Source organism: Mesitornis unicolor, unplaced genomic scaffold (genome assembly GCF_000695765.1).
Source record: "Mesitornis unicolor isolate BGI_N332 unplaced genomic scaffold, ASM69576v1 scaffold17943, whole genome shotgun sequence".
In the NCBI taxonomy this organism is placed as follows: Eukaryota; Metazoa; Chordata; class Aves; order Mesitornithiformes; family Mesitornithidae; genus Mesitornis; species Mesitornis unicolor.
Window position 1 is genome coordinate 54,116 of NW_010175545.1, and position 10,940 is coordinate 65,055.

The window sequence follows — 10,940 nt, forward strand, 5'->3', positions numbered from 1 at the left end:
AGTTACCATCTGCTACAACCAAATACCTGATTTGTGTTTTCAAATAAAAAAACAAACCAAAACCAACAACAACAACAAAACAAAACCAAAAACAAACCAAAAACAAACCCAAAAACAAACAAAACCCACCAAAACCTACCCTGCCTAGTCCTTCCCACTAATATGATTCATGTGCTTCCTTTTTGCATCTCCTTCGTTCCCCATATCTTTACTCTGGTTGGTTCCAGCAGGACTAATGCCTATTTTATTTCTGGTTAATCTGATTAAGTAAGAACCTGGGATTGTGATGTCAGTGCATTAGCAGAAGGAAGTGATGCTTTCTCTAGGAAGGATGGCAATTTTGACCTTTTAGAAGCAGGTCATGATCTGACTACAAGATGAAAACAGAGCAAGACAAACTGCAGTAATATTACCAACTCATTCTCTGACAGCATAGTTCAGAGGAAGATTATGGCTCATGGGCTGCAGGTAAGAAAGCATAATGCACTTATGTCTGGTAATTTGATTGAAGGGAGCCTTGGGTGTGGGGGAGATGTTAGCTTCAGCAAAAATAGTAGAACATTAGAAATTCTGACTATTGCAAGGCCTTGTTTCTTATATTTTACTTGAGAGACAAACTGGCTTTCAAAACAGAGGCATGTTAACAGAGTTGGTTTGGGGTTTTTTTTACAAATTTATTACAATATTTATTTGATTTTACTATACCTGTATTCATATTCTTTCATTCTGTGCTGATGAAACAATACTTATTAATGAATCTCTTTATTGTATGTAATCACTGTAGTTCGTTTTGGTTTTTTTACCCCCCCTAAACTTGGAAACCTACATCACTAAATGAACAACAGATGAGATTGAACCCAAACTAAGCAGCTAATTCCTCAAGTTATAAGCTTGTGATTTAAAAATTTAATGATGTTGTGTTATAGTTTAGTAGATTGTTTTATTATAATGGGATGTCGCTATATTATTTAGCAAGTGCCACAATACAACTGCTTTTATGAGCCTGTAAGGTATATGCAGCATGTTGCTATGGTGATGTGGTGCTCCAACTGACGCAATCCTTAAAGTTCTGTTCATAAACCTTTCACCAGACCTTAAAAAATGCTTCACACATAGGAACAAACAAGATTTTAATGTATCAGATATTGTCTGCACAGAATAGTCTCAATAAGCATGGTTGTTAACCAAATAAAAGGTACTAAACTGCACTGCTGGAGTAGCTATAAGCAGTGATCGCTATGCTTCAAGATTAGCTTTATTCAATAGTTACATTTACATGGACACGGCTCATCCCTCGCTTGAGCTGAACCAGTTGTGATGCCTCATCAAATGTAGCAGGAAGATAAATTCACTGGCAACAAAGCTGAGCAAATGAAAGCCCAAATTATAACTGCAAAAGCCATTTGTAAGGCTGGAGTCAACTAAATATGGCAATCAGTACGATGACCGGGCAACAGAAAAACTGCTTAAGTTGCAGGTAACAGAGTCATTGCACTTATGTTGCAGTTATGCAAAATGCAATAGAGGTGGGAATCTTGGGGGGGGTGGGGGAAAAAACAACAACAACAAAACAAAAACAAAACCACCAGAACAACAAAACAACCAACCTAACCTAAAGCACTTCTAAAAGTGTTTATCATGTCAGTGACTATCCTTAAGAGTACTTTTTCTGTACTCCAAAGGAAAATGATGCTTCTATGTTCCCATAGTTTCAAATAAACACTGTCTTTTAACTTTGACCAATGTTTCTAATTTTGTCTTATCATCACTGCCTTTTGCTGAAAGAATCCCATATCCTGTGTGTGTATTCTGTCTGTCACCACTAGCAACTTCACACAGGCAGAAATCAGCCCATTTCAAACTGGCGAACTGCTTTAATATAGGACTGAAACAACAATACGCAGTTCTGAACAGCATTAAAGCCCGCTCATAGACACTACTGTCTGGCCTCATCTACAGCTGATATTGTGCAACTGCCAGTATCTCTTCCAATCCTTCATCTAAGCTTTCACGTCACTGACTTCAGCCACAAAAAAATGAGTAACTAAACCAGACAAAGTAGTACTGCTGACACTCTAAATGGTGCTCAATTGCAAGGCTGTTCTTTAAGTCTAACTTGGAACATGAAGGCCTATCCATTTGGAGTACTTGCAGAATACGGTTAGTTCAGCCAGGATGTGACTCTATACGTATTGTCTTGTATTACAATAATCTAGTCTTTCAAATTTTTGTTAACACCTGTCTCTCTAGTTTTATCTTTAAATTAAGTGGGTTATTTTCAGCCAATATAAAATAAACAGCAGTAATTGGTTCTCATTTTTGCACTGCTGTGAGTTTTGCAAGTAATAACTATATTTCCTATATTCCATTTTTCCTTTCTTCCTAAGCACTCGTATCTCCTGTGCCAAAAAGGAGAATTACAATTCATCTCTGTTAGAGTTTGCAGGTGTTAACTCATTCGTTACCAATGCTTTAGGCTGTTACTGTCTAGTTCATAGCTCTCTGCTGTCATTAGTAAGCTACCAAATCCTTGGTTTTGAGACCTGTTTAGTAAAATCAAAAGATGTTTCACAGTTAGTACAGGGATGTTACACATGCCAAGTCTGAGGGGTGAAAAGATTTACAGCCTTAGCAAGAATATGGAGTAAACCCACTCCTTTAAAACTTAGCCTTCTACTGAAGTAGTTATTTACTTTGTTCAACAGACTATATGCTATTAGTAACGTATACTCCACCAAAGAAATCTGCACAATGTAGCGCTCTCATATTTTGAAATAAACTGTACTGAGTTCTGCTGAATGCAACTGGTGTGCAGTTAACCTATTTTGCACTAGTGACGCTTTGACCCAGCTTTGAATTTTTCTTTCAATTAGGTATTTTTAACAATATGAAGGCAATATCAGATGCGACAAAAAACTCACTAATTTTACTTTTTTTCTTAATTTATTTCTAATACTTGCATAATTGCACTCTTATTCACAATTTTATCTACCTCATTGTATTTTTTCCTTGCCTGCTTTGGTACCTCCACTTCATAAATGAAAAAAGACTAAAGTATTCATTATGGTCTGGAAGAGTGATAGAATCCAAAGGCATGGATCCATTTAGGGTCAAAAGACTAATCAGAAGAGAAGCCCAAATGAAGAGTATGCAACTGGGAAAGTACAGCAAAAGGGTTACCTTACCAGTGGGAAGCAGTTAAGTAGCAGCTCTCCCCAACCATGTTGAGGATCAATCTGCTAGCAGGGCAAACAGCACAACATGCTGAACTGCAGCTCAGCAGGTCTCTGGTTCTCACCTAGGGGTACCCTCTGCAACTTCTCCTCTTCCCACTACCATCTCAAAACTTTCTCTTTGAGGTAAATCATCTCCTCTGTCCTCTGAGGCAGCTGATGGTTGGTATGTGCGTACAGCTGTCAAAAGTTCAGTTGTGAATTCACACTCGGGAGATGGGAGACTGTTTTCCTCTCCTACACAAAGGAAAAGGATGGTCAAGGTAGTGAAGCATCCTAAAGTCACCTGCTGACTGGGGATCAAGCTGTAATCCCAATCTACTTGCCTTAAACTTTATTTTTTGCTTGTCTGCCACATGAGCAAGCTACTCTGCTTTGCAGAAGGGGGAATGGAGAATACAAGGGATTTTTTAAGAGTTGATGGTGGTTGAGAATTTCTCTTACAATGACTAGGGTGAAGTAGTTATCTATCCATTCACATCGCAGACAAGCATACAAGCTCCTGAATTATCGGACAGATCGTGAATGGTTTTATCAGAAAGTTCAAAAACTCTCAGATGCTTTGACACATTATTTGGGGAGTGGGGAGAGGAGTCTTTCTGCATTATCAGACTGGAAGGTTTTTTCCCTGTGTGGCTCTGTCTTTACTCTTAGAGCTATTTCATTTTCACTTGCAGATAAGAGATGAAGAAAGTGGCTATAATAAAAATCTATTTTGCATTCCTAAGCATTATGAAGAAGATTTAGAAAGAGTCTTCATTCCTCATGGACTCATCCTGGACAGGTATGAGGGTAATCAACAAAGAGTAGTGACAGTGATGCCAATGATCCATTTCCCTCCAAATGAAGACTGATGCCCTACGCTCATAGCCCATGAGAAACATGGAAATCCTGCAGCTCTAGCACTTGTGTTCTGGAGTTTAATACAAAAGGAGTTTTATGGAGTAGATTCCTCTACAACCCCAGTTAAGTTTCCACATTATATCAAATATCTTCAAGCTTTCCTATCCTACATTGTTTAGATATATGGATTAAATCAACAGTATGCCAAGTGGAGTAGGCATTATCATGTGAACTACAAATATGTAACTGCCTTAACGTGGTCACAATTTGCTGCTTATAAAAAACATAACAGCAAGATCAGAATTTTAACTTGGACATTACTTAATATATGAACAAACAAATATGATATGCTAAACACTTTAGAGAATTTGTCTTTTCTTCCTTCCAGGACAGAACGTTTGGCTAGAGATATCATGCAAGATATGGGAAGCCATCATATTGTTGCGCTCTGTGTCCTTAAAGGAGGCTATAAATTCTTTGCCGATTTGCTGGACCATATCAAAGCACTAAATCAAAATGGTGACAAATCTGTGCCTATTACTGTGGATTTTGTTAGAATAAAAAGCTACTGTGTAAGCAACATTCTTTTCCTTGGAAAATTTACTCCCCTCATAGACTGACATTCTGAAGACTGGTAGTTTACATGAAAACTCCACAGAAATTGAGTTTATGCATATATCATGTTCAAAGCAACTTGGTTTATTACATACTGATTCTAGGTTTCTATTGATCTGCCCCAATGATCAGATTGATATTGTATACTCACTGGAATGAACAGATAGCAGAACATTTAACATGACAAAGCCAGGGTCAGGTCTTCAACATCCTCCTCTCCAGCCCTCAGCTTCCATACAGGTTCTACTCTGTCTTTACCATGGCACTCTTTGGTGGGAGGGAGTATGGAGAGGACCTTAGCATCAGAGACTTTGTATTGTCTCTCTCTGCATTACTTTCTATTCCTACAGATAATATTAGAGAGACTTGGTTTTATTATCTGTGTGCTGGGGAACATATTTTGCCTGAACCTATCATAGCTGGCCTGAGCCAACTACTGTAAAGCAATGACTTATGCCGGTATTTTCTGTTTTATCTTTTCCCCTCTTTGAAGGCTAGAGTTCTGTGCACTGATCAAAATTTACTCCATGCTAAACACAATAGTTTACAATATCCTATAAATGTTTCATGGAATTCTAAAATAAATCTGTGGTCATGAAATAGCTAAGAGCAATTATGTCTGTTCTGTGAATATGGATGTACTCTTGGTTCCATGCAAACATCTTCATTCTCTCCTCTTGCTCTCAGCTGCTTAAAAGCTCTTTTACTGAAGGAGTGCTGTGTAAAGTTGTGTCATTTGATAGGCAAAAAGCAAGAGCAGCATAACATTCATACACATACAAGATAATTCTTTTGAGCATGTTTTATGTGACTTCCCTCTCTTCTTTCTCCTTCTAGAATGATTCACCTACAGAAAAAATCAGTATTGTTGGAGAGGAGCTGTCTATACTAAATGGGAAAGTATGACTTAGTATCTTCAGCTTTTAAGGAAAAAGAACAGTTCTTGTGTATTGTCTAGGATGTCAATTTTTTTAAGGTTTTGATACTACATATTTACAGCCACTTAACACTGGTTTAAAATGACATCTTTGAAACAGTAATACCCACTGATCTCAGTGGAAACTTCACACAATCAGTATTGAATCTGCATTTTATGCAGAATACAATCATTAGAACCATTCAATAATGATTGATTTTATTAGATGGTTTCTCAGCCCCTGGAAACAAACGATCTTAACCTGAGTATGCAGTATCATTTTAGAATGATATTGCTATACACAGAATAATATCTAAAACCTGACATGGGTGGTTTTCTCAATATTTTATGCTTCTAAATAAATACTTACAGAAAGACTTTTCGGAAAACACTAAAATAATATAAGCAGTTAAGTGATAAGCTGCCTTGAAAATAAATTGCAACTTACTTGTAACTGAAGATTGTAGTGCAAACTTTTCCTGGCTGTACAATTCACTGAATGTTGCCATGTAAATATTTTCTTTTCTTTCTCTCCCTACATGGACTTTTCCAGAATGTGTTAGTAGTAGAGGTAAGTAAACATTGCAGGGGGAGGGAAATGACATGGACTCTTTTCTCCTCATCTTGCAAGTAAATACCTATTGCTTATAAAATAACAATAAATTCTGTTACTGTGCTGCCAGGGTTGCTGACTGTTTTTTATGCTTTAAATTAATCCACTGAAAATCTGTTTTTTTCTTTCAGACTCAGAGGATAATTTATTTTTTATCTCTTTCAGGACATTATTGAGACTGGTAGGACAATGAAGGCGCTACTTTCAAAACTAAAAGACAATGAACCAAAGATGGTAAAAGTTGTAAGGTATGGCCACTTAGTGCAGTGTAATGCGAAGATATAGCAAAATCATTTAGATGAATAGTCAGTGTATGATAGTGGGTGTTTGGTTTTGTTTAGTTTGAAGTTTGGAGAAAGAAGAAGTAAAAGCAGGAAGCAATCCATATCTAGCTGGTGAAAGCTAAGTATTTATTGACCTAGGAAATTCACATATGCACTACCATCTTCATTGTAAGGGTTTCCTGGTTCTTTGCATAGTCCATAAAGTCTGATGGATTCCTTGTTTTTTACCTCCTTATGTTTGAAGGTAATTTAGCTCTTTCCATAGGTTTTCTAACACCTTCTCAGTTCTCTCAATACTAGAATGATAATACTCAGAAATTCTCTTAGTATCCTCAGTCATACAGGTTTGCACTTGCAAGATGATTTCAAGCGGCATTCTAGATCTGCATTTAGATGGTCTCTAAAAGGAATTTTTTGGGAATATTCCTGTTTCTGTTAAGTAATCATGTTGCTTTGAAAAAGCACTTCTTGTTCTATGTACAAGTTCCTCTTAGTGACTGTCCAGGAGGTTCTTGGTATCTTCACAAGTGTACAGGCAAAGCAAGAATGGATATGACTTTGAGGAAGAAATCATAGCAACATCGCACAGCTTGTCCTCTTCTCTGTCCCTCCCTCTCCCTTAATCTTTACGTGCCACTTGAACTTCCTTATCTCACTGTGCTACTCCAGTTTTTTGATACATTGCTACATGAAAAAATAATTATTTGAGATACAGAAGGGACCTAAATGTAAAACAGAGTCATTTGGACCTTTAGAATGAACCAGGACCACAGTCTTCACTTCTTCCTCAATTATAAGGCTCAACACTACTTCTTTCTGTTACCATAATCTCATTCTTCACTGCATGGTTGTAGAAGATTATGAGGGAATGGGGGTGAGAGGGGTGAGAAGTGAAGTACACAGCTTACAGCAAGACATATTTTTAAAAACCATAACCTTCTGTGCTTTGTCTTACAGCCTGCTTGTTAAAAGGACACATCAAAATCCAGGTTACAGACCAGATTGTAAGTATTGCATTTTTCTGGTTGTCCAAAATACGATCTTATAATTTCACTTCATGCAGTAGGTCTGAAAACTGGTGCTTAAGTTTCATGAAGGTCAAGCAAGAGAAATGAGGAGGAAATACATACAAATTTGTAAACTGACAACCAGCTGTCCTATGCTGAAACTTCATGACAACCTTTTATTTTTAATATTTTTTCCCCTGGTGGTTCTGAGTGTAGTTTTGGCTATTTGTTACCAGAAACAGAATCAAAACTTGGTTTTGTGTTGTTTGGCTTTGACCCTAAAAGGCATTTGTTTTGACCTGCATTAAACTTGCCTTGAAATTCCCTACTGAGTTGCAGTGCATCTACTTTTACACAAGTAAAATCTCACTCCTTGTCTCTTTCTCCCACAACTACCTCATAAGTAGGTTTTAAATAATTATTCTGTTCTTAAAATGCATTCTCAGCACTTTAGTTGTACTACTTACTGATGGGGATTGTATAGATTCTAACCTTGGTCATCAGTTTACGGCTCTGATTCTTAAAGAAGCATGCTAAGTACCTTGAAAGCTAGATTATGTATTTTCTGGGTATTACTCTTAAATAGCTGAAGCATGTGTTGAACACAAACTGTGTACTTTAAAGTTATTTATACCACCCAAGTATAAAAAGAACTGTATTTTATTACAGATATAGGTTTTGAAATTCCAGATAAATTTGTGGTTGGATATGCTCTTGATTATAATGAATACTTCAGAGATCTAAACGTAAGTACATATATGTATGCCTTGACTGTTACATATATAACTGTTACCACAGGTAACCAGCAAGAATACTAGCTTACACTAGGAGCTTCTCAACAATTAATAAAACTTCAAATCTGACCAGAGACTTCCATTAAAAAGGCAAAAGCATTATTAACACACAAAGCTGATAATTCAATGTAAATTCTAAGAACTTGTCTATGCTTTACCTTTCTATGAAGCGACTTCACAAGTTTCATGGCCCAGCCATGCTGTACAGTATTCTGAATTCTCCAGGATGGCTAGCAGCATGCAGTCTGCTGGTCCCATCTGGAAATAAATTAATTTTTAATTTGGCTTTGATTTCATGTTAGTCTGTCTTAGTGAAATCCTATGTTGCTCTTTTCTAGCCAAAAAAGCTGTGTGCAGACTGTGTGTGAAGGTTTTTCCTACGCTCTGTAACATGTCCATCATGATCTCTTTTATTTGCTCCATTCTTTGTTCCACAATAGTCTCCTTAGCCTGCATTGAGTAGCATACTCAAAAAGAGCATAACTGACAGAAAGAGATGATCTTTTTTTCTGCCCTTAGATTTCAAAAGTGTTTTCTTAAATCTGGTTAAGTGGAAAAGTTTTTTAACTTGAAAGTCTTATTAAGAAGACAAACCAGTTCCATTAAAAACACATAATGGATCTATGCTATTGCAAAGCAGTATGAAGAAGGATGCAATAACTGTACAAACTAGACCTCTTCAGAATATACAAATCTCTAAATTACAGATGAGCTTGAAAACAAAATTAACATCTCAATTTTACTGCAAGTACTAAACTTGCAACCAAACTCAGAGAGATTACTGTTTTGGTCTTTCTTCCTTACAATGCTAGGAATATGACTGAAAATCATTCTTGCGTTTTCTTCAAAGGAAAAGAGTCACTAAAGTTTGTTGTTGTTGTTGTTGTTGGGTTTTGGTTTTGTTGTTGGTTTTTTTTAGCACATCTGCATTCTGAAAGAGAAAGCCAAAGAGAAATATAGGATCTGATAACACTACTCTTCTGGAACAACAGTTCAGTAGCATGTACAGCTGTGTGGATGACTAATAAGAAGTAGTCTACTAATTGTGCCCTTTTCACTGAAGAACTACCCTGTTTTCTAAAGATGCTATTCTATGTAATTTTCCTACAATTATTATGTAAAATAGCTTAAAGGTACAGTGAAATCTGAACAGATTCACCATAATGGTATTATACCATAATGGGTATTATATTCTGCTGGACTTACACAGGACACAGCCAGGACATGTACATGTTTATATAATTATTATTTGGGTTTTAATTTACTATATGAAGTAACACTGTGTGTATTGTATATAAACAGTATATTTACATGTGAGCTTGTGTATATAAATACATACACATGTACTTTACATAACAAATAGGCTGGATAAGCATTTAAGGATGTGATGTTAATTATGTCAACTGTACAAAGTACATACTGCATGGAAAACACATTTGGTTTTTTAGCTTAATGCAATAAACAAACATTAAGTTAACTAGAATGAGATTAGTTCTTATAGTGAAGGGCTTGTCAAGCATTGCAACAGGCTGCCTGTGGAGGTGGTTGGTCACCATCCCTGGAAGTGCTTAAAAGACAAGCAGATGTCGTACTTAGGGACATGGTTTATTGGAACACTTTCTAAGGCTGGACTCAATGATCTTAAAGGTCTTTTCCAACCAAAACCATTCTATGTGGGGTATTGTCCTGTTTTTTGTGAGGACTGTGTGTTAATTGTACCAGTGTGGTGTTACTTGAAATGCAGTAACACTAATATCTAGTTGTTAAGGCTGGATTATTAACCATTATAGCAGAAAATTACTTCTGCCACTTGTGTATCCCTGAAGAGAACTGGAAGCTAAATTTTACCACACAGAAACTGCACCAAGCTTGAGGTAGTCTCTGACACCTCACTGTTTCCTACCTGTACTAAACGATTAAAGTAAGCTCTGAGACCTTAGGCTTTTTTTTTGCCCACTGTGAATCAAGATGACTGAGCTACATGTCTGTGTTCAAGAGGGTCTGCTGATGTCCTTCAGCTTTTAAGTGTCCTGGGCGAGAGGCGACTGGGCTCTGCCAGGTGCACAATGGAGCTTTCCAGAGCCTCCCGAGAGCTGGAGCCTGTGATGGGTCGTGTTATCCGTCCCTTAAAGCAAGTGGGAGGAGGAATGCTAGCGTCTGTAGGAGTGGACCCCTCATCTAAAGCAGAAGGAACGGCTCACACTGCAGCCCGGCGCTGTCTGCTCGCTAACACCGCGCTTGCTCCTCTGAGGGCGGGCCCCGAGCGCCACTCGGCGGGACGCGATGTCAAACGCATTTCTGCTTTCCCCAGCTGGAGGGAGGACTGCCAGCAGCTAACACCACCCTTCTCTGAGTAAATGTAGCCCGGGGAAGGGGCCCCGGCCACTGCTGCGGCGGAGGCGTCACCACGTCCAACCCGTCCAGCCTGACCCGGCCTTCACCTCGGCGCCCGCCCGAAAGCCGGAACCCCATCCTCTGAGAACACCTGTCCCGTGAGGCGACCTTAGCGTGGCCTGCCCGCAGCCAATCAGAAGGCGGAGCCCCCAGCACTCGCGTGTTGATTGGAGAGAGTGGCCGTCGGTCACATAGAGGGGGTGGGAGGCGACGGAAAAGGGAAAATCTGCTTTCGGGTCGG

The 10,940-nt window shown here is 38.2% G+C and overlaps 2 protein-coding genes across 2 annotated transcripts in view; both read left to right on the forward strand.

Annotated features, from left to right (window-relative positions):
* Window positions 1–450: 450 nt before the first annotated feature.
* On the forward strand, window positions 451–9,272 carry LOC104538284 (hypoxanthine-guanine phosphoribosyltransferase-like). Its single transcript, XM_010181431.1, has 9 exons — window positions 451–468; window positions 3,911–4,017; window positions 4,465–4,648; window positions 5,529–5,591; window positions 6,161–6,178; window positions 6,386–6,468; window positions 7,462–7,508; window positions 8,181–8,257; window positions 9,225–9,272. The coding sequence occupies exons 1-9, from the start codon at window positions 451–453 to the stop codon at window positions 9,270–9,272; spliced, it is 645 nt and encodes a 214-aa protein (XP_010179733.1).
* Window positions 9,273–10,371: 1,099 nt separating this feature from the next.
* Window positions 10,372–10,940, forward strand: part of NUDT7 (nudix (nucleoside diphosphate linked moiety X)-type motif 7) — a 4,307-nt gene continuing 3,738 nt past the window's right edge. Inside the window, exon 1 of the mRNA XM_010181432.1 lies at window positions 10,372–10,658. Coding sequence (XP_010179734.1) covers window positions 10,372–10,658 — 287 coding nt within the window. The remainder of the gene's footprint in view (window positions 10,659–10,940) is intronic.